At 37.5% G+C, this 20,624-nt stretch overlaps 1 protein-coding gene across 3 annotated transcripts in view; it reads left to right on the top strand.

Annotated features, from left to right (window-relative positions):
- The window catches only part of LRP6 (LDL receptor related protein 6), a 178,778-nt gene that overhangs the window by 128,740 nt on the left and 29,414 nt on the right, over positions 1-20,624 (top strand). For all 3 annotated transcript variants that reach the window (XM_023256784.2, XM_045061385.1, XM_045061386.1), the window contains 8 exons: positions 1,202-1,418; positions 2,175-2,464; positions 3,987-4,213; positions 6,174-6,358; positions 6,984-7,310; positions 16,000-16,202; positions 17,983-18,194; positions 19,132-19,322. In XM_023256784.2, the coding sequence (XP_023112552.1) occupies positions 1,202-1,418; positions 2,175-2,464; positions 3,987-4,213; positions 6,174-6,358; positions 6,984-7,310; positions 16,000-16,202; positions 17,983-18,194; positions 19,132-19,322 (1,852 nt within the window). The remainder of the gene's footprint in view (positions 1-1,201; positions 1,419-2,174; positions 2,465-3,986; positions 4,214-6,173; positions 6,359-6,983; positions 7,311-15,999; positions 16,203-17,982; positions 18,195-19,131; positions 19,323-20,624) is intronic.

Genomic DNA, 20,624 nt, shown 5'->3' with positions numbered 1-20,624 from the left:
TGCAAGGATATAGCACAGTTTTGCTTACTCAATTTTTTAAGTACTTTGTTTTCAAGGTTTGGCTGTTCTTGGAAGGTCAGCAAGAGTTTTTAAATTTTAGAGAGGAGAGATAAAGATAACATCTGGTTGTCATTCCATTTAGGCAATCACAGTATTCACTTACATGGACTATTTCCTACTAATTTTATGGATAAAAAAATTAATTCTTGCATAAATCATAATACCGTTTGTAGGAGGGTAGGGAAGATACTGTTTGCATGTATGTACATGATTTTAGTACCAGAATAACATTTCTGAAGTCCAGTTTGCCTGGCACACAGGCCACTTAATGGTAGAAATGGTTTCAGTTGGGGACTTCCAAGTTTTTGCTTTAGAAGACTGACTCCATCTTTCGGAACAGAAGATGAGTACATGTTGCTGGAATGTCAGGGACAGAAAAGATGCCTTTGCCACTTGTACAGAAATTGTTGAGTTTATGAGAGTTTCAGAATGAATTTAATAATGTTGCTAAGTGGGGTAGTTGGAGACAGTAGGTACATCCCAGTTCCTGGAATCTTAGTTGCAGAGAGTGTTGTAAACTCCAGATACATTTATAATTATAATCTTAAGAGACTGAGAGATGTTCTGAGAGCCCTTTTATCTTGGGCTTTCAAAAAAAATTTCAAACAAAACCATAAAATAAAAAGTATAATAAGTGGAAGGAGTCCTAAACAAGACATTTTGTTTTCAGCTGTGTGATCTTCTGTGAATCTCTGTTTCCTTATAGATGTAAAACACAAAACTCTCAGGAAAAATAAAGTATGTTATAAAACAAAATATATAATAAAATAATGTGTATGAAGGTACATTATAATGTAAAAACAAATGTAAAAGCAAATTTAAGGTAATGATATTGTATTTTTAATTTTTAAAAGGCACTTAATAAAAAGATATACATACTAAGGCTAATATTGCCAGAATTTTTAGAAGGAAGAGTAATAAGAGATAGAGAAATAGAGGGAAAATATGAGCTTATACTGAGTATTTTAAATCATTCTTGTTACATTAGCATGTTGTTACTTTGTGAAAACATTGTAATAAAAGTAACTAAGATGACTCTTTTCAGTTTTGATACAACAGGCAGTTGGATTTGTCATTTTGTATACATTGGAAGAATAAGTACACATCTCTTTTCCTCTTGTCTTTAAACTTAAACTTGAAGGTTATGAATATCGATGGCACTGGGAGACGAGTACTGGTGGAAGACAAAATTCCTCACATATTTGGGTTTACTCTGTTGGGTGACTATGTTTACTGGACTGACTGGCAGAGGCGTAGCATCGAAAGAGTACACAAACGAAGTGCAGAGAGGGAGATCATCATAGATCAACTTCCTGATCTCATGGGCCTAAAGGCCACAAATGTTCATCGAATCATTGGTAAGTAATTAAAAAATTCCTTCAAAGATGGACGCCAAGAATGAGACAAGTTAGAGATAGTGGTTTATCAAGCAGCAGTGTAAATTTTTGGTGTTTTGAGGGAATATAGAAATTATCTGTTAATTCTTTTTTTTTTTTTTTTTTTTAACAAGAAATGGGCCTTTTGAATGTTGGCTTAGTACTCTGGCTACATAGTTAGACTTGAAGGGCTAAATATATACACACACACATGCACACACACCTGCTTCATTAAAAGAATTCTGTCCAATTGTATGAATAATGTAACTTATTTTAAAGTTTACTGTGGGTACAAAGGAAAGTATTTGCATACCTTTATTTCTAGTTGATTAGCAGGGGGTTTTGACCTGTCCCGTTTCTGACTTGGGCCAGTGCACAGTCCTTAGGTAGTCTAGTGGTATCCCGTGCCCAGGAGGGCACCACATTGAAGCTAACTTAGTGTGGAGGGCTGGCCTAGCAAAGTGCATGCACTACAATGCAGAACTCCTGGGCTCAAGCATTCCCCCTGCCTCAGCCTCCTGAGTAGGTGGGAATACAGGCCTGCATCACTGCCCCTGGCTTTTTATTCCCTATTAACCTTCATGGTATTTATGACATTAGGATTGAAACTATATTTTGGAGCAGATAGAATCATAGGTCTTTGTGAACCACATGCCTAGTCATTTTAAAGTGAAAATATGTTGATTGTGTCAATGTGTGTGTCTTTCTGTATCCTTTTATAATTAACATATTTTTTAGGTTCCAACCCTTGTGCAGAGGAAAATGGGGGATGTAGCCATCTTTGCCTATATAGGCCTCAGGGCCTTCGTTGTGCCTGCCCCATTGGCTTTGAACTCATCAGTGACATGAAGACTTGCATTGTCCCAGAGGCTTTCCTTTTGTTTTCACGGAGAGCAGATATCAGGCGAATTTCTTTGGAAACTAACAATAATAACGTGGCCATTCCTCTCACTGGTGTCAAAGAAGCTTCTGCTTTGGATTTTGATGTGACAGACAACCGAATATACTGGACCGATATATCACTCAAGGTTAGCTTAAAAGAATTGAAATGTTAAAACCAAAGACTAAAAGGGAGAGGTTCTAAAATTTGAGTCTTCATGCTGTGATCACTCTCCCTTGTTGTTTAATAGGCAGAATTCAACAAAAGCCCTTAACTTTTTAAAGGAAGGAGAAGGTCCATTCCGTATTTAATTAAGTGCTTTTTAAAAATACAGGATACTTTGCTTGAGTGTTCTAAATCTGCAAGACATAATCTACCTCTGCTTTATTCCATTTGAGGATAATGAGTGACACATTTTCTGCAATTAAAGAGTAAGCAGTTGAAGTCCCATCTTAATGAGTTATAGAGACTTGACTTATTTTAAACACAATTCTGTAGTCTGGCTGAGGTAGAAAATGCCAATTATGAGTTAGAATATACCTTTATTTTCTTTTTCCTAAAATAAATATTGAAAAGCACTAAGTCAGTAAGAGGGAGGAGCTCCTGAACAGAAAATCTGGAGAATAATCTTTCCTTCTTCTAGATCGTTTTGGGCCTATTTCATATAATTTGTGTAAAATTTGTTTAATATGCAAAAATCACGGGGTATTGGAGCCAGAGTTGGATTCTAATGGTGTTCAATAAAATCTTTAACTTGAATGAATGAATAAATGAAGTAAAATAAGTATATTTTGGCTTGTATTGTATGGCCTTCTAAGTTTTCCTCATCTTGAAAATAGAGATAGTGCCTATCTTGCAGGCCTGTTTTGAGGATTAAATGAGAAAATATGTGTACACAAGGTACTTCAGGTAGTGCTTGCCAAGAAGTAGCAGCCATTATTAATGGCTTGAATAATGGCTTGAAATTTTGGGAACTCAGAGCTGCAGTGGTAATAATCTGATAATGGTTATGTACATTTTCTGATGTATAAGGTTGTTGAGATCTTTGCAGATTGACACAATGACATGGCATACTCTCAGGAACCTTCAGGAAGTTGACTACCAGTTACAAGTCTACAGCATTCTGGCCATATTTTTTTCACTTGATTACTAATAGATTTTTTTTTTTTAATTTTTTTTTTCAACGTTTATTTATTTTTTGGGGACAGAGAGAGACAGAGCATGAACGGGGGAGGGGCAGAGAGAGAGGGAGACACAGAATCGGAAACAGGCTCCAGGCTCTGAGTCATCAGTCCAGAGCCCGACGCGGGGCTCGAACTCACGGACCGCGAGATCGTGACCTGGCTGAAGTCGGACGCTCAACCGACTGCGCCACCCAGGCGCCCCACTAATAGATTTTAAAAGCAAAGTCATTCCACTGTCTTACTTGAGTAAATTTTTGGTCCTTAATAATTACAAAAATTTCTCCTCGGCTTGATACCAAAACTTGAGGTCACAGTTGCATTTATTATAGATTGACATCAGGCTTTTTCTGTGCTTGTAAAATATGTGAATTGTATTAAGAAACTATGCTTCTGGATCCTCACACCCAACGAAAACCAAAACTCTTCTTTCTGGATAGTGTTTTATACTTAAGCCATGTGATTTTGTTGTTAATCTCATTCTTGCAGACCATCAGCAGAGCCTTCATGAATGGCAGTGCACTGGAACACGTGGTGGAATTTGGCTTAGATTACCCAGAAGGCATGGCAGTAGACTGGCTCGGGAAGAACTTGTACTGGGCAGACACAGGAACGAATCGAATTGAGGTGTCAAAGTTGGATGGGCAGCACCGACAAGTTTTGGTTTGGAAAGACCTAGATAGTCCCAGAGCTCTTGCACTGGACCCTGCTGAAGGGTAAACAGCTTTTATGTATGCATTCTTTGCAACTGTGTTGCCCATAGCCTCGTTATGGATTGTATTTTTGATGTCTTAAGTAATGCTTACTAGGAATCTGGTAACTAAACCATAGGTAGGCTTTATTTTAAAACCCATTAGTTGAGATTTCACTGATTTAGAACTAATTATTAGCTATATTTTACTTTTGCCATTATTAACATTAGGTAAAGGAAGATTGGTGAGATGGACTAGTAATTAAATATTACCGATCCCATTTGTATGCTAATAAACAGCCTTTTTAAGGGTATCGTTTGCATTTTGCTTTACCCTCTCTGAAGTTAAACCAGATCTAAGACCCACTGAAATAATGCCGTGTACTAAGAAATAGCTGCATTTTAAAAAGTTCCATTTTAGAATATTCATCAGTTCAAAGTGGACAATTAGTTTGATCATTGTTAAAAGCTTAGAGAAACTTTGATATGAGATGGTAAACTGTTTTCGATTAAAAAAACATTTATTTACAACATGACGTTTTTCAAAGGTAGGTGATCCTCTTACATCTGTAGCAAGTTTTAAAAAGCCAACAGCTAAGAAATCTGAAATTTGAAGAATAATTCTACTTTTAAAAGCAGAAGTTAACAGTGTGAACATACAAACATATTTACCATACCTGTAATTAAAAATAGATCCTTGAAATCACATTAATTCCATTATTACCTACCTAGTCTCCATCTCATTAGAAGGCCAGAGCAAAGATAGCTTCTCTGTGCTGACATGTTGTGGTTGGATTACGGTGATCTTAACTCTAAGTTACCACACAGATAAATTTAATAATTGGGACTAAGGACTCCACAGTTTATTTGGCTGCTAGCAACTGTGACATTTGTCTCACAGTTGTTTTTGCTTCTTGTGTGCACGTGCCTGTCAGCTGACAAGTACAAATGCAAACAAAGCCCAAGACTAACTTTAATTTTCAGAAAAGCACGTTCATGCATTGCTACCAAGTCAACCATCAGCTGACAGACGGATGAGTAAATGTCTGTCCTCAGGTATTTGATGAAAGTTGGCATGTGGAGTGCTTTTCTAGTTCCAGTATTCAGAATGTCCCAAAACTAGCACCTTACTAGTTTAGTTGAAAAAGTACTTAGCTAGGGATTAGGCTCTAGTTCTAGCCTTGCCATGTGATGGAGTTGAAGAAATTAGATCATTCACATTTCTTTTATTGCTTTGGCCTCTTTACATCTATAAACAGCCTATACTGTGGGGCTGCTCTGAGGTTAATGTGAAAAACTTGGAAAAATAATATAAAAGCAAGAAAGTATTCTAAAATTTTACAGGGATTATAGCAGTAGTGTTCAGAGCCCAGCCGACACAGTAAGGGGTGAGTCACTGCTCATACACACATAGTATGTTCCCTAGGACTGCACGACTAAATACATTTCAAACTTTGCTTTTTAGTTCAATTTAAAGACTATTAATTTTTACCTTTGATATACTCCTGCAGCTTGTTTTTGGGGAGAGTTGATTATACAAGTTGAAAAATAAGTCTAAAAATTTAAACCTCAAATTACTTGTGTTCAGAAATATGTAAAGATGCAAAAATATTTTATGCAGAAGTGAATCAGATTCTGAGCCCAGAACTTTAATTTTTTGGTATCTTCTTGAATATTAGTTGCATAAATGCAAGTGCTGCAGTATGGATATCATTAGTTTGTTTCCAGTTTCTGGGTTTTGGATGGAACATATTCATTGGAAAGACTAAAGAAAGCTGACTCACTTCCTTTTTAGGATATGAGAAAAAATACTTAGGTGAGGGTGCCAAAATAATTGAAAAAATGATAGCCTTGATTTTGCTTTACCGATTTCCTTGATTTAATGTATATTTTCTTTAAATTTATTTAGTTACCATGCATGAATATGACCCTTTTTCCCAAATAATCAAAAGGGACCTGTTACATATCTATTGTTTTGAATTTAGATTTATGTATTGGACTGAATGGGGTGGAAAACCTAAGATAGACAGAGCTGCCATGGATGGAAGTGAACGTACTACGTTAGTTCCAAATGTGGGACGGGCAAATGGCCTAACTATTGATTATGCTAAAAGGAGGCTTTATTGGACAGACCTGGACACCAACTTAATAGAATCTTCAAATATGCTTGGTAAGCTGTACTACTTTTTTTTTTTTTTTAATCCAGACAGATATAGTATGTTATTCTTTCTATACAAAAATCCGTGACTGCTGTTTACCATTGGTTAGATACTATTGACAGAACTTCCTATGAATGTCTAGATGTTCTGACATTGTATCCTGTTTATTATTATTAATAGTGGGCCAGGTTCTTTATTTTGTGGAAATTTCATTATTGTTGGGCTTGTAGTGGAATTTGTAACTCCCTAGATATTCCTGAAGTGACTTTTTGTACTAGTAAAGTACGATATATGCATTTCCATCTTTTTATGGAAGGAAGACCTAAAGTTCAACTTACAGACCCTTATGGAGAGAAAATAAAACTGCAGTCAAAACAGACCACTTGGAGTTTAAACAAACTCAGTGATTTATAGCAAGAATAGAAGTTTGAGGCATGGGGTCAGACTGCAGATGGATTGATTTCAGAGGACTGGTCTGGTTTTAAAATTGCTGTTAAATAAATTGTTCTATCTTAAATTGCTTACAACTGTAATATTTTATATGTTACAACTTTCTTTCTTTTGGCCAATAAGGCTCTTCTACTCTCACATGTTTCATGCCTCTGCTTTTCCCGTCTACTGCCTTTCTGAAAACAGGACTCAACCGGGAAGTTATAGCAGATGACTTGCCTCATCCTTTTGGCTTAACTCAGTACCAAGATTACATCTACTGGACGGACTGGAGCCGGCGCAGCATTGAACGTGCCAACAAAACCAGTGGCCAAAACCGCACCATCATCCAGGGCCATTTGGATTATGTGATGGACATCCTCGTCTTTCACTCCTCTCGGCAGGCAGGGTGGAATGAGTGTGCTTCCAGCAATGGGCACTGCTCCCACCTCTGCTTGGCTGTGCCAGTTGGGGGTTTTGTTTGTGGATGCCCTGCCCACTACTCTCTTAACGCCGACAACAGGACTTGTAGTGGTAAGCTGCGTCTCCCCCAGTGCAAACTAGAATTCGAGGAGAAAGCAGGATTTTGAAAACACTGTAGTTCATGTTCTTTCTAGAGCTAACAAGTTGTAGAAGTTCAGAGTTGATCATTTAACAAAAGAGAAGGACTAAAGATGGAAAAACGCACGTTTTTGTAACTTAACTGTTTGATGATAGCCAGTTGCTGTTATGGAAAAATTGGTATTACAGAAAAAATTAAGTCTTTTACTTTTGAGCATTTAAATATTTAGTGCACAATTGCATAGCTTCAGTGAGACAGACTGTCATACATGCGTGCTATTAAGAATTTATATTATATTTTTCTTATTCATGTTATATTTATTATAAAATACAGACAGTAAAACAAAGAAAATTTTCAAACTACAACCTCCTTGTCCTTTGAAGTTCATAGTATAGACTAAAGATAAAAAATTTAAGCAAATAAGAGGCCAGGTGGAAAATACATATTTTTCATGTAAATTTATCCCAGTATAAAATAATTGTAAATATCTGGGAACTAAAGAGCACATGCTCTGAGCATTGTGGGTGGTCACTACTTAATTCCAGCTGATTTACCAGATCTTCTCCATTCATCCAGATTTTTCTTGGCTGTAATATCTGCTGATATTTAAATATTAGCAGTACATATTACATATTAAATACACATTAACCACACATACACTGTGCTAATGACATCAAAACATAATGTGTAACAAACATTGTTGGCTTGGGGAAACCTGGTTTATGACTCAAGTATATGTGAAGGCCCATGTCTTGATGGATAGACAAGAACAAATTGCTAGATATGATAAACAAATAGAGAATTCGACCGGAAAGAGTAAATTCATGTCAGAGAAGTGTAGGCTATGGTTCACTAGGGTGGATGGTAACAAAACTGCTATAGGATATTGGATTAGCTATTAATTATTCAATTAGTCACATATATGACATAATGTAATATACAAAAATATATAAAACATATAAAAAGTATAAAATAAATATATATTATTCTACATGATATATAAACGTAATGTTTAAATTTAACATATAATAATATAAAATATTAAATGATGTGTATAATAATAATAATAGCTATTAACTATTCAGTTCACTATTGAAATTACTTTATTCTGTGACTGAAAGTATAAGAAGTCACATAGGAAAGGATTCAGTGTGTTGTGACACAAGGTTTCAGTTGTGAAAAAGAAAGAATATAAGTTTATAGTTTAATGATTTAATGGAGTCTTTGCCACATAATAGTTTTGAGTTTTACTAAAGTCACATAAATTTTTTAAGCTTTAAACTTCTCATTTGTAAAATGGGAATAATAATATTAAATACCATGTAAGGTTGCTGTGAAAATTAAGGTATAACATGATTTGATTATTGTGTAGAATGGATTTGAAGAGAGTTGTGGTAGCAGGGAGGTCAGGCAGACTGATGTGGTAAGAGACGTGGCAGTGGTGACAGAAGCTGATGGATTGAAGGTATATTTTGAAGCTAGAATGAACAGAACAGTAGGTTGTACGTGAGGAAGAAGAAGAGAGAGGAGGCAAGGGTGACTTAGATTTTTGGTTTGAGTAGTTAAGTAGGTAGGAGATGAGAAGACTAGAGTGAGAAGTTTAATTTTAGGCATGTTTATATCGATTTCCCCATGGGACATTGACATAGATACATTTAATAGATAGTTGGATGGAAGAGGGGAGACATGAGGTTGAAGATGAATAGATTTTGGAATTGCCAGCACGTATTAAAATGGGTAAGATTACTCAGGGAGAGGGTATGGAGCTAGAGTTCGCAGACTTTCTGTATAGGGCCAGGGAGTAAACATTTAGGCTTTGTGAGTCATACAGTTTCTCATACCTGTTCAACTCTGTCTACTGTAGCATGAAAGCCATGGACAAGACATTTTTAAAATGTGTCTGAATTCCAATAAACTATTCTAAAACAGACAGCAGGGCAAGATATAGCTGTGGGCTGCAGTTTGCCGGCTCCTGTTAAAGAGAAAGGAAGGGGTCTGGTAACCTAAGGAATTCTGTCTGAGGAGGGAGAGCTTGCAGTGGACACTGAAGAGTAGCATCCAGAGAGGGAAAAGGAAAAACAGGAGAGAATGGGGCACCAGAAATAAGATTATTCCAGAACAGAGAACTGTGCTGAATGCTGCTGACAGGCTGAGTTAGGTGAACCCTAAAATAATGTCCACTGGATTCTTGAAGAAGGTGGTGATTAGTAACCCTAAAGAGATTAGTTGCAGGGAAATAATGGTTAAAGATTAGAGTTGGTCAGAATGTGAATGGAGAAAGGGAGAGAGGGGTAGTTGTCTTTTTCAAGAAGTTTGACGTTGAATGGAAGGAAAAAAAATAGGAGTAATGACCAATGGAGAATGGAACCAAGGGGAATATGGAAAGACCCTTGGAGATCATTATTGTTTTTACTGCTTATATTTGTGCATATTAGTTGCTGAGTGAAGGCCTGAGGAATCAGTGCCGAGAGTCCCCATATCTGTCTTTGGCTGCCTTTTGGAGATAGATCAACAGTGCTTCAAGTGGCTTTCTATTGTGTACTTTTTTTTTTTAAGTTTACTTATTTTTGAGAGAGAGAGAGAGAGAGTACAAGTGGAGGAGAGGCAGAGAGATAATCTAAAGCAGCTCTGTGCTGCTAGAGGAGAGCCTGATGTGGGGCTCAAACCCACAAACTGAGATCATGACTTGAGCCACATTCAAGAATCAGGTGTTTAACCAGCTGAGCCACCCGGGTGCCCCTGTTGTGTCCTCTTTTTATAATTAGTACCATTTAGTATTTGTGTAGAGATATATTAGAATCCAAGGCAGATTATGAGAGAAATTTATCACAAAGTGCTTGCCTTTAGATACTTTTCCAACATTGTGGGCAATTTACTCCTTGACCTGTGTTTCATGTATGTATATATTTATTTATTTATTTTTCAGATTTTTATTTAAATTCTAGTTAGTTAACACACAGTGCAATAGTGGTTTCAGGAGTAGAATTCAGTGATTCATCACTTACATATAACACCCAGTGTTCATCATAACAAGTGCCCTACCTAATACCCATCACCCATCTAGCCCAATCCCCACCCACATCCCTCTATCAATTCTCAGTTCTTTATCTTTAAGACATGGTTTGTTTACCTCTCTTTTTTCTTTTTATTCCCCCCTCCCATATGTTCATCTGTTTTCTTTCTTAAATTCCACATATGGATGAAATCATATGATGTTTGTCTTTCTCTGACTTATTTTGCTTAGCGTAATACACTGTAGCTCCACCCACATTGTTGCAAATGGCAAGATTTCATTCTCTTTGATGGCTGAGTAATATTCCCTTGTATATATACTACATCTTCTTTATCCATTCATCAGTCAGTGGACATTTGGGCTCTTTCCACAGTTTGGCTGTTGCTGATACAATGCTATAAACATTGGGACATGTGTGCCCCTTTGAATCAGTACTTTTGTATCCTTTGGGTAAATAGCTAATAGTGCAATTGCTAGATCGTAAAGTAGTTCTATTTTTAACTTTTGAGGAACCTCCATACTGTTTTCCAGAGTGGCTGTGCCAGTTTGCATTCCCGCCAACAGTGTGGGAGGGTTCCCCTTTCTCTGCATCCTCGCCAACACCTGTTGTTTCTTGTGTTGTTAATTTTAGCCATTCTGACAGGTGTGAGGTGGTATCTCATTTGTGGTTTTGATTTGTATTTCCCTGATGGTGAATGATGTTGAGCATCTTTTCATGTTTGACCTGTGTTTCAAAAGCTAAATCAGATCATGCTGTTTCTCTTCTCAAAACCTTACAATGGCTCCCCATTTCACACAGAGTAAAAACCTAGTTCTTATAATGGGCTACAAGTTCCTACATGATCCATACCCCTCACTTTGCATCCCTTCCCCTTTGCTTCTCTTGGCTTTCACTGTTTTCACCGTGGCTTTCACTGTTCTCCCCTTGCTCTCTTCATGACACAGCTACCCTAGCCTCGTTGTTTTCAAATATGCCAGTTACTCCCACCTCAGGATTATTGTGCTGCTTATCACCTTTTGGAATGTTTTTCCTGCAAATATTTACATGGATATACTTCATCTCTGAGTCTTTGCTTAATTGTGACCTACACAGTGAGACTTGATCTACCCTTTTAAAATGGCAAATCATCCTTCCACCCTATTTAGCATTGCCAGTGTTCCTTACCTGTACTTTTTCTTTTTCCTATAATATTTATCATTCTTTGTTATCGTATGTAATTTATGTACTCTAATATTTATATACTATAACTTCTTAATTATGTTAATTGCTTTTATTGTCTGTTTTTTGGAACATAAACTCCCTGAAGCAGTGTTTTTGTTTTGTTTTTTTCACTGATCTTAGGTGCCTAGAACAATGCTTGGTGAGTAGTAATGATTCAAGAAATCATTGTAAAATAAAAGAATGAAGAAGCAGGGAAGGACTTGGAAAGATACATATACTCTTCCACTTATCAGCTTTGTGACCTTGGGAAAATACTTAACCTTTCTGAGTTTGCTTACCTAAAAATGGAGATGATAATTTTGGGGATTAATATCTAGAATGATGAGTGACATGTTGGAGGTCCTAAATAAACATTTGTTTGTTTTCCTTCCCAATTAATCTGAAATAATTTTATTCTCTTTCAAAATTGTGGCTACGGGGCTGCCCCTTAGTTATTGTGATCTAATGCTTGTTTCTTCATGTGTTTATTCATTTATTCTTCCAATGAATATATATTGAATGTCTGCTACATACTGGGCATTATTTGAGTCAGTGGAAAATGTAGCAGTGAATGAAATAGACATCAGTCTCTGCCCCCATGGAGATTATATTCCAGTGGGACAGATAGTGAACCAAGTAAGTAAACTATATCATGGGTTAGATGGAGATAAATGTTTTGGAGAAATATTAAGAGCAAGAAAAGGTGAGGAGGAGAATTGCAATGTTAAATACACTGATCAGAGAATTCCTTACTGATAAGGTGACATTATGTCAAGAACTGAAGGAGGTGAGGAAATGAGTTATGTGGATATCTGGGAGAAGATCTATTAAGCAAAAGAGACAGCAAATGCAGAGGTCTTAGGAAGAAGCATGTCTGGCATGTTAGAGGAACACCGAGGGGGCCGGTGTCACTGGATTAGAGTGAATAAAGAGATCAAGTCAGGGAGGAAACAAGAAGCCAAATTGTGTAATCCCTTGTTCAGTACTGAGGTGGTTGGTCTCTATGGCACCTTTGTGCAAATCAGGAAAAAATGGTTTCCTTTCAGCATTTGCAGCCACACAGGTGCATGGCTTGGCTAATGAAGTGTGGACTGGACTTTGGTCCCTACTCATGCCCTTGGCACAGGGCACAAGTGGCACAGTCAGAGGTGATGGGCTTGTTGGCCTTGTAGGTTATGAAGTTCTTCCACAAGAGCATGGCCTTCCTTTAAGCTGCAGGTGAACAATTGTGCCTTCAAAAGGAGCTGAAAACCTCCCTCCTACTTAACATCTCATCTGTCTTCATTGTGACAATGTAAAGCTCAGACAGTCTGTATGACAATTTCTTAAAGTACCATTCTGCAGGAGATGAGGGAGTTAGAGGTTACATAAATTAGGTTGGATTTGGACTTACAAAATTGCATATTCTTTATCACTTTAAGCACTGAATGACAGAATCAAGTCTTCCTTGAAATAAGTGACAACATCAGCTTTCATTAATGTCATATGTAGACTTTTCAAAACAAGCATTTATTTGAAGCCATGTTTGACTTTGTCTTAATCTACGTTTCTAAAACACCTAATTGTAGAATCTAATTGAAGGTTAAAACTTGACTCAAAAAAAGAGCAAGTGCCCAGTAAAACATGGTAGGGGCCAAATATATACTTGATTAATTGTTTCCCAGGCAGGAAAAGTTGGCAACTAAAACTCTGGAGTCTAAGCTTCATTGTATGTCTTAGTATAAGTGGTGATTATTCTGTCAGAAACTTAAGAGTTTAGAGCCCCCCTCCCACCCCTTTTTTCTTCAGTTACAAGAAAGCAGTACTGCCAAAAAATAGTTCTTAAAAAAAAAAAGCTACCCTGTTGTGACGTATATTTTTACTACCTAGTGTATGTGTTCTACTAAAATTGCTAAAAGTTGTTAAGTCAGTATGTGATGGAGTTGACTCCAGATAATGGAGGGTTCCGGTGGGAGACTTTCTAAATCTTCCAAGCTAGGTATGGGTTTCTAGCTGGTGAAGAATTTACACAAAGCAGAATTTCAGTGTTGTGAATGTAGCATTGTTTGTCAACTATGTTTCATTAAAAAAAAAAAAAAAAAAAAAGGAACTACAGTGTTGTAAATACCAGGTTTCTTTATGAGTACCAATGAGTTTCTTTGGGAAACTCAAATTAAGCCAATGTACATTTGGGTATAAATGTAAAGTAAACCAGGGAACCACACATGATGGAATCGTGAAGAATGGGGCTTAGGTCCTCCTAAGCAAGGACTTCTAGATTGGCCATTTATGTTTATGTCCACGAAAAGCACAAAATTCTACTGGATTTAGGTGATGACTGAATACCAAGAAACTGGAGTATAATTGTGGAATTTTTATATATGGTTTAATGAAGATTTTCAAAATACTTAGTAGACTTTGAAGTTGTTGGTAGCACTGTGAAATGCTGTTTTCTTTTCTTTACTTTTCTTTTTCTTCTTTTTTTTTTTTTTTTTGTAAGTGAGAGAATATGCAGGGGAGGGGCAGAGAGAGCGGGAGAGAGAGAATCCCAAGTGGAGCTTGATCTCAACCATGAGATCATGACCTGAGCCATTATGCTGATATCAAGAGTTGGACACTTAACCAACTGAGCCACCCAGGCGCCCCAAATGCTGTTGTTTTCTAGATGTTTTCCTGCATAGTAATCAGTGTCTTAGTCCCGAGGGTTAGTCTCTGTTGCATTTTCCCATTTCATAAATTTAGGACATCAACTTAATATCAGATTAATATATTTTTTTGGTAAAAATATAAATATAAGGTTTTTTGTGAAGATAGAGATAATGAGTATAAAGCAATTGTTATTACTAGTTTTGTGTGTGCATGTGTGTGTGAGAGAGCAAGAGAGAGAGAGAGACATTTTTACTGGCTTTCCTTGCAATTATCATCCACACAATGCAAAATAAAACCTGTAACTGCAATCCATGAGGATTTAATTTCTATTAATACTAACTTTATTACTTTATAACTTTATAACTATACTACTGATATAATTAACAGTAGTTATTTTTACTTTACATTTATATAATTTACACTTTTTTATTGAGGTATAATTGACAATAATGCATTATTACATTTTTTAATGTTTATTTTTAAAATTTTTTTATTTTGTTTTAATGTTTATTTTTGAGAGAGAGAGAGCATGAACAGGGAAAAGGCAAGGAGAGAGGCAGACACAGAATCTGAAGCTGTCAGCACAGAACCCGATGTGGGGCTTGAACCCACGAACTGTGAGATCATGACCTGAGCTGAAATCAAACACTCAACTGATTGAGCCACCCAGGCTCCCCAATTTTTTTATTTTTGAGAGAGAAACAGACAGAATGTTAGCAGGAAAGGGGCAGACAGAGAGGGAGACACAGAATCTGGAGCGGGCTCCAGGCTCTGAGCTGTCAGCACAGAGCCCCCTGTGGGACTCAAACTCATGAACCGCGAGATCATGACCTGAACTGGAGTCGGAAGCCCAACTGACTGAGCCACCCAGGTGCCCCCCCCTTACATTTCTTTTAATGTTTGTTTATTTTTGAGAGAGCCAGAGCGAATTTGGGGGAAGGTCAGAGAGAGAGGGAGACACATGGAATCCAAAGCCAGGCTCCAGGCTCTGAGCTGTCAGCACAGAGCCTGATGTAGGGCTTGAACCGGGAACTGAGATCATGACCCGAGCCTAAGCCAGATGCTCAACCAACTGAGCCACCCAGGCGCCCTGAGAGAATCCCAAGCGGGCTCCACACTCACAGTGCAGAGCCCGATGCGGGACTCAAACTCACGAACTGTGAAATCATGACCTGAGCCAAAATCAAGAGTAGGAGGCTTAACCAACTGAGTCACCCAGCACCCTTAATTCTTGAAGTATCTTCATATATGTTGTAAAATTCTTAAAGGAACTCAATGAGCAGGACAAAATAGCTGTAACTTTATTTTAGAGTTGAGCAAACTTTGACCCAGAGAGGTTCAGTGACTTAGTTATGATCAAGTGAGTAGATAATGAGAGAGCTGATACTAAAACCTTTCTTGGAATTTCTGCTTTGACCTATGGAAACCCAGGTTTCCTGCCACCCGCAGAATAGCTTATGGAAGAGTAGGATTATTCACTTGGCACACAAGGAGAATTTTGATATCTTTATCAAATGCTTTATTGAAATCAAGTCTCCTTTTATGACACTGTGGACAAAATGGAACAAAATAGGCTAGGGTTATGACATAATACCCTATGTCATTGGGTAAATTCATAACTGGTTTGATAGCATAGTGCTCATTAGTATCACCTTGAGGAGAGTTTCTAGGGACATTCCAGAGGGTTTTGTCCTCAGTCTTACCTCTTCAACATCTGTGTCTGTTTTGCATGAAATGTAGACAACAGGTTGATCAGATCTTTGAGTGATACAGGATTTAGAGTAATTGTGTTTAAAATTTGCTCTTTTCTTTCTTTAAGCTCCAACTACTTTCCTACTCTTCAGTCAGAAGAGTGCCATCAACCGCATGGTGATTGATGAACAGCAGAGCCCTGACATCATCCTTCCCATCCACAGCCTTCGGAATGTCCGGGCCATTGACTATGACCCACTGGACAAGCAACTCTATTGGATTGACTCACGACAAAACATGATCCGAAAAGCACAAGAAGATGGCAGCCAGGTAATTCAGGGCTCGGTTCAAATTCTGTTTTTTTTGCTGTGTAGTTGGACTAACCATCCTCTTTTACTTAATTCTTGAGTGTGTGCATGCGTGTATGTGTGTGTGCGTGCGCGCACGCGCAGAGAGAGAGAGAGAGAGAGAGAGAGAGAGAGAGAGAGAGAGAGAGAGAGAAGAATGTGAAATTCTGGACCTAGCAGCTTTTTTTCCTCCTAATGATCTTTGATCATCATCAAAGATCCTAATTGTTTGATAATGCTGTTGGAATAAAAATTGTATAAGGAAAACTTAGTTTGTATGTTGGTAATGACTTTGTTACTGCCACTCATATCTGTTTGTTTAGTTTTTTCCATTATGGTTTCATTTACATGGAGTGTTGGAAGCTTTGAAATTAAATAGACCTTGGTTTTGATCTATCTGTGTCACTCACTAAGATTCTTAGGAACTTTTTAGCTGAAAACAATGTAAAGCACATAGCCCATTATCTGTTACATAGTATGTATAAACTCAGTAAATAACAGTTCTATTATTATTAATTATTTTTAAAAGGTTTAGAGGATAAGAAACATATAACACAGTCTTGGTAAAATTAAAAACACCTAAGGATATGTTATCACTAACTTAATGATGGGGGGGCTATTATTTGGTGACTAGGGAGGGGAGGGAATAAAAATATTATCAATATCTTATCTATGCTTACATACCAGTCATGGTTTATATCACAGTTATTCATACTACTTTACTTTCTTTCTGTGGCCAAGCAGTTTTAGACTGGGAATTACTATGAATAATCATTTGTCTTCCTTATAGCAGTGATGTTGAATTTTGAATATATTAGAATTTAGGGAGATTGGATTAAGTTTTGGTATGTCACTAAGGGTGAGGTGATCATGTATTTAGGGGCTGTTGAGGGATCATTGAGAGGTCTAGCAATAGTGGTATATTACAGATGCACCTTACACTATATAGACCAGGACTAACAGACTGATAAATAATAGAAATTATAGCTGTTATTATACAGTCAAGGGCACCGCAGATAAATGAGATAGCCTTATTAAGGAATATATTATCTCAGCGTTGCCAAGTAAATGAAATGTAATTTATTCATATAGAACATTAGAACAGAACCTCCCTATTGCTTTGCTTTGTTAAAAACATTTTTTTCTTGGTGGTTTGAGGATTGGAGAAGGACATGACTGGTCGATGTGGTTTCTAGCCCTCATTGCTGTTGTCTCTGTAAGCGGTTCACACCTCCAGCACTATTGACATTTTTAGGTTATATAATTCTTTGTTTTGGAGGTATGACCTGTATATTGTCAGCTGTTTAACAGCATCCCTGACCTCTACCCACTAGATGCTAGTTGTACTCGTGTAGATGTGGCAATCAGAAATGTCTCCCCATAGTGCCAAATGCCCCTGGTTGAGAACCGCTGCTTTGGAGGACTTGTAGGGATGTTTCTAGCTGCAGCTGTAGCCACTTTACAGGAGACTCTTGCCACCTTCCCACTCGAATCAATGCACTGTCGGGTTCCTAGAGCAGCTAATATGGCCTCAGCTCACTCCTCTGCTACATGTCATAATAGCCAAAGGGAACATTTAAAATGCCTGATAAAAAAGAAGCACATTACCCATAAAAAAAATCTGTTAGTAAGAAGTGTCTGGTGAGACTTGAGAGTTCCTTCTCAGGTTTGTACCATGTAAGTGTAAGCTTTGTGAGCGATCACTTCAGGGCTCTTTGGCTTCGAGTCTAATTTTCTATGTGTGCGTCTTTTTCTTTCCCTAGGGTTTTACTGTGGTTGTGAGCTCAGTTCCAAATCAGAACCTGGAAATACAACCCTATGACCTCAGCATTGATATTTATAGCCGCTACATTTACTGGACTTGTGAGGCCACCAATGTCATTAACGTAACAAGATTAGATGGGAGATCAATTGGAGTGGTATTAAAAGGCGAGCAAGACCGACCTCGAGCCATTGTGGTAAACCCGGAGAAAGGGTATGCTACTCAAGTTGCTTTCAGATATCTTGGCATGTGAGATCCTCATCAGCCTTCCTTTTCAGCTCATTAGTTATTTACCTTTAATATACTGTGCTTCAGTGAAAAAACTCAATATGTTCTATCTACCTGCCCCTGCGTTTTCTTGTATTTTTGCTTTCCCTGACTTTCCTGCCTAGAATTTCTTTCCTTTGTCACTATTGCTTTAGTTCTAATTTCTACCCATACCTCCAAGACTGAACTGCAATGAAGTTTTCCTTGAGCTAGCCCACCCCAGCCTGGCGTGGTTTTCCCCTTTCCCAAATACCCAGCACTCTGTATCTCTGCCTCTCTAATTATGCTTAGACCTCAACCTCAAACTTGTGTTTTTGGTGTTATATTTTCTCCTAGACTTTAGGTTCCTTTATGACAAGAACTAATGTTTTCTGTCATTCAATACAGAGCTTTACATTTGGTAAAATAGTACTTTTTTGCATCTGAATGAATGATAAGGAATTCAGCAGGGGAAGTAGCTTACTTCAAAAGAGTTACTGGAAAGAGATGAACTTTAGAATTTAAATATAAGAAATAACTCATATATGACTTATTTTTAGTTATGAAATAGACTAATTGGAGAAGGAATTTAAAATTTTGAGTCCAGGTCTCTCTGATCACTGTTCTTTTATTTCTGTATTGTAATATTCCAAAAGCATAGGTGTGCCTGTGTCTATCATTTCATTTTATTAATTCATGAAAATTAGCTCCCCAAGAAGTTCTGTATACTCTGTGTTACTGTTACCAAAAGTAATAAAAGTATCCCATGGCCTTAAAAATAACACATTTTACAACATTTAAAAATAAGATTTTAAAATATTCTACTCCTTATATCTTTAAGAATAGTCTCATTTTGTATGGTTTCTTACTTTGATAAACTTACTGTTTCCTTCTTTCTCTTCAGGTATATGTATTTTACCAATCTTCAGGAAAGGTCTCCCAAAATTGAACGGGCTGCTTTGGATGGAACAGAACGGGAGGTCCTCTTTTTCAGTGGCCTAAGTAAACCAATTGCATTAGCCCTTGATAGCAGATTGGGCAAGCTCTTTTGGGCAGATTCTGATCTCCGTCGAATCGAAAGCAGTGATCTCTCAGGTACCCAAGAAATGTAATTCCTTATTTTAATTTCAGTTATTGAGATGATTCATTAATAGAATTTATATTTTTCTTCCATTTTATTATTTTTGTGGACATTTGTTTACAGCTCTTTCCAATTTTTTTTTTTAATATTCATTTTTTGAGAGAGCACGAGCGAGCATGAGTGGGGGAGGGGTAGAGAGAGAGGGAGACACAGAATCTGAAGCAGGCTCCAGGCTCTGAACTGTAGGCACAGAGCCCAACGCGGGGCTTGAACTGACCAAAGTCAGACGCTTAACCGACTGAGCCACCCAGGTGCCCCTTCTTTCTAAAGGGTAGGTGGTTAGTATCAGGTTGGTTGGGAAGTACTTTTTCTTCAACCATGTACGTGATTGATCCCTCTATTATATAATACTTACCCCGTTTTCTTGATTTGGCCTCTATAAATAATACATTTCTGATGCATCACTTCTCCATTCCTAATTCTTGTGCTCTAGTTTATGTTCTTATCTGAACTCTGGCCTGAGTTGTAGCCAGTGAAATCTCCTCCCTGCTGATTCCCTCCCACCCCCCAGAAAGTTTATGCATTTTTCCCAAACTACTTTTCTGAAGCATGGTATCTGATCATGTCACTGCTACTAAAAAAAATCTTCAGGATAATCTCATAACCTGAAGAAAGAACACTAGTTGTATATTTAAGTTGGTATTTGCCTTTCACAAAGCCATCGTCAACCTCAAATGATCTTAATTCATGGTATTTTAACCAAATTAAATCACTTGCTGGTGTTCATTTGTCTTCAAACCTCTGTGTGCAATCATAGTTACTTCACCTACCCGTCCCCCCAGTTTCTGATGTTCAAATATTCTGTGTGCCCTCACTACTGATCAAGTAAATGAAATTAAAATAATAAACTATTATATCTATCAGAGTGGCAAAAATATGTTAAGGTTTATTATACCCAACGTTGGCCAGAATGGTAGAGAATGGCATGCTCTTGTGCACTTTGGTATAAGTGGAATTGGTAAGACCTTTCTGGAGGGCAGTTTGCCAATGCATTTCCCTTTTCTTCTTTTTATTGATTATTCATTTTTGAGAGAGAAAAAGAGAGAGTGCATGTGAGCAGGGGAGGGACAGAGAGAGAGGGAGACACAATCTGAAGCAGGCTCCTGGCTCTGAGCTGTCAGCCCAGAGCCCGATGTGGGGCTTGAACCCACAAACCCATGAGATCATGACTTGAAGTCAGATGCTCAACTGACTGAGTCACCCAGGCGCCATTGAATTTCCCTTTTAGATAGTTTTTTTCTTTACAGAAATAATGA

The sequence above is a fragment of the Felis catus genome, chromosome B4 (genome assembly GCF_018350175.1).
Source record: "Felis catus isolate Fca126 chromosome B4, F.catus_Fca126_mat1.0, whole genome shotgun sequence".
NCBI classification, from domain to species: domain Eukaryota; kingdom Metazoa; phylum Chordata; class Mammalia; order Carnivora; family Felidae; genus Felis; species Felis catus.
Note: the sequence above shows the minus strand (reverse complement) of the source record. Positions and strands in the feature narration are given on the sequence as shown.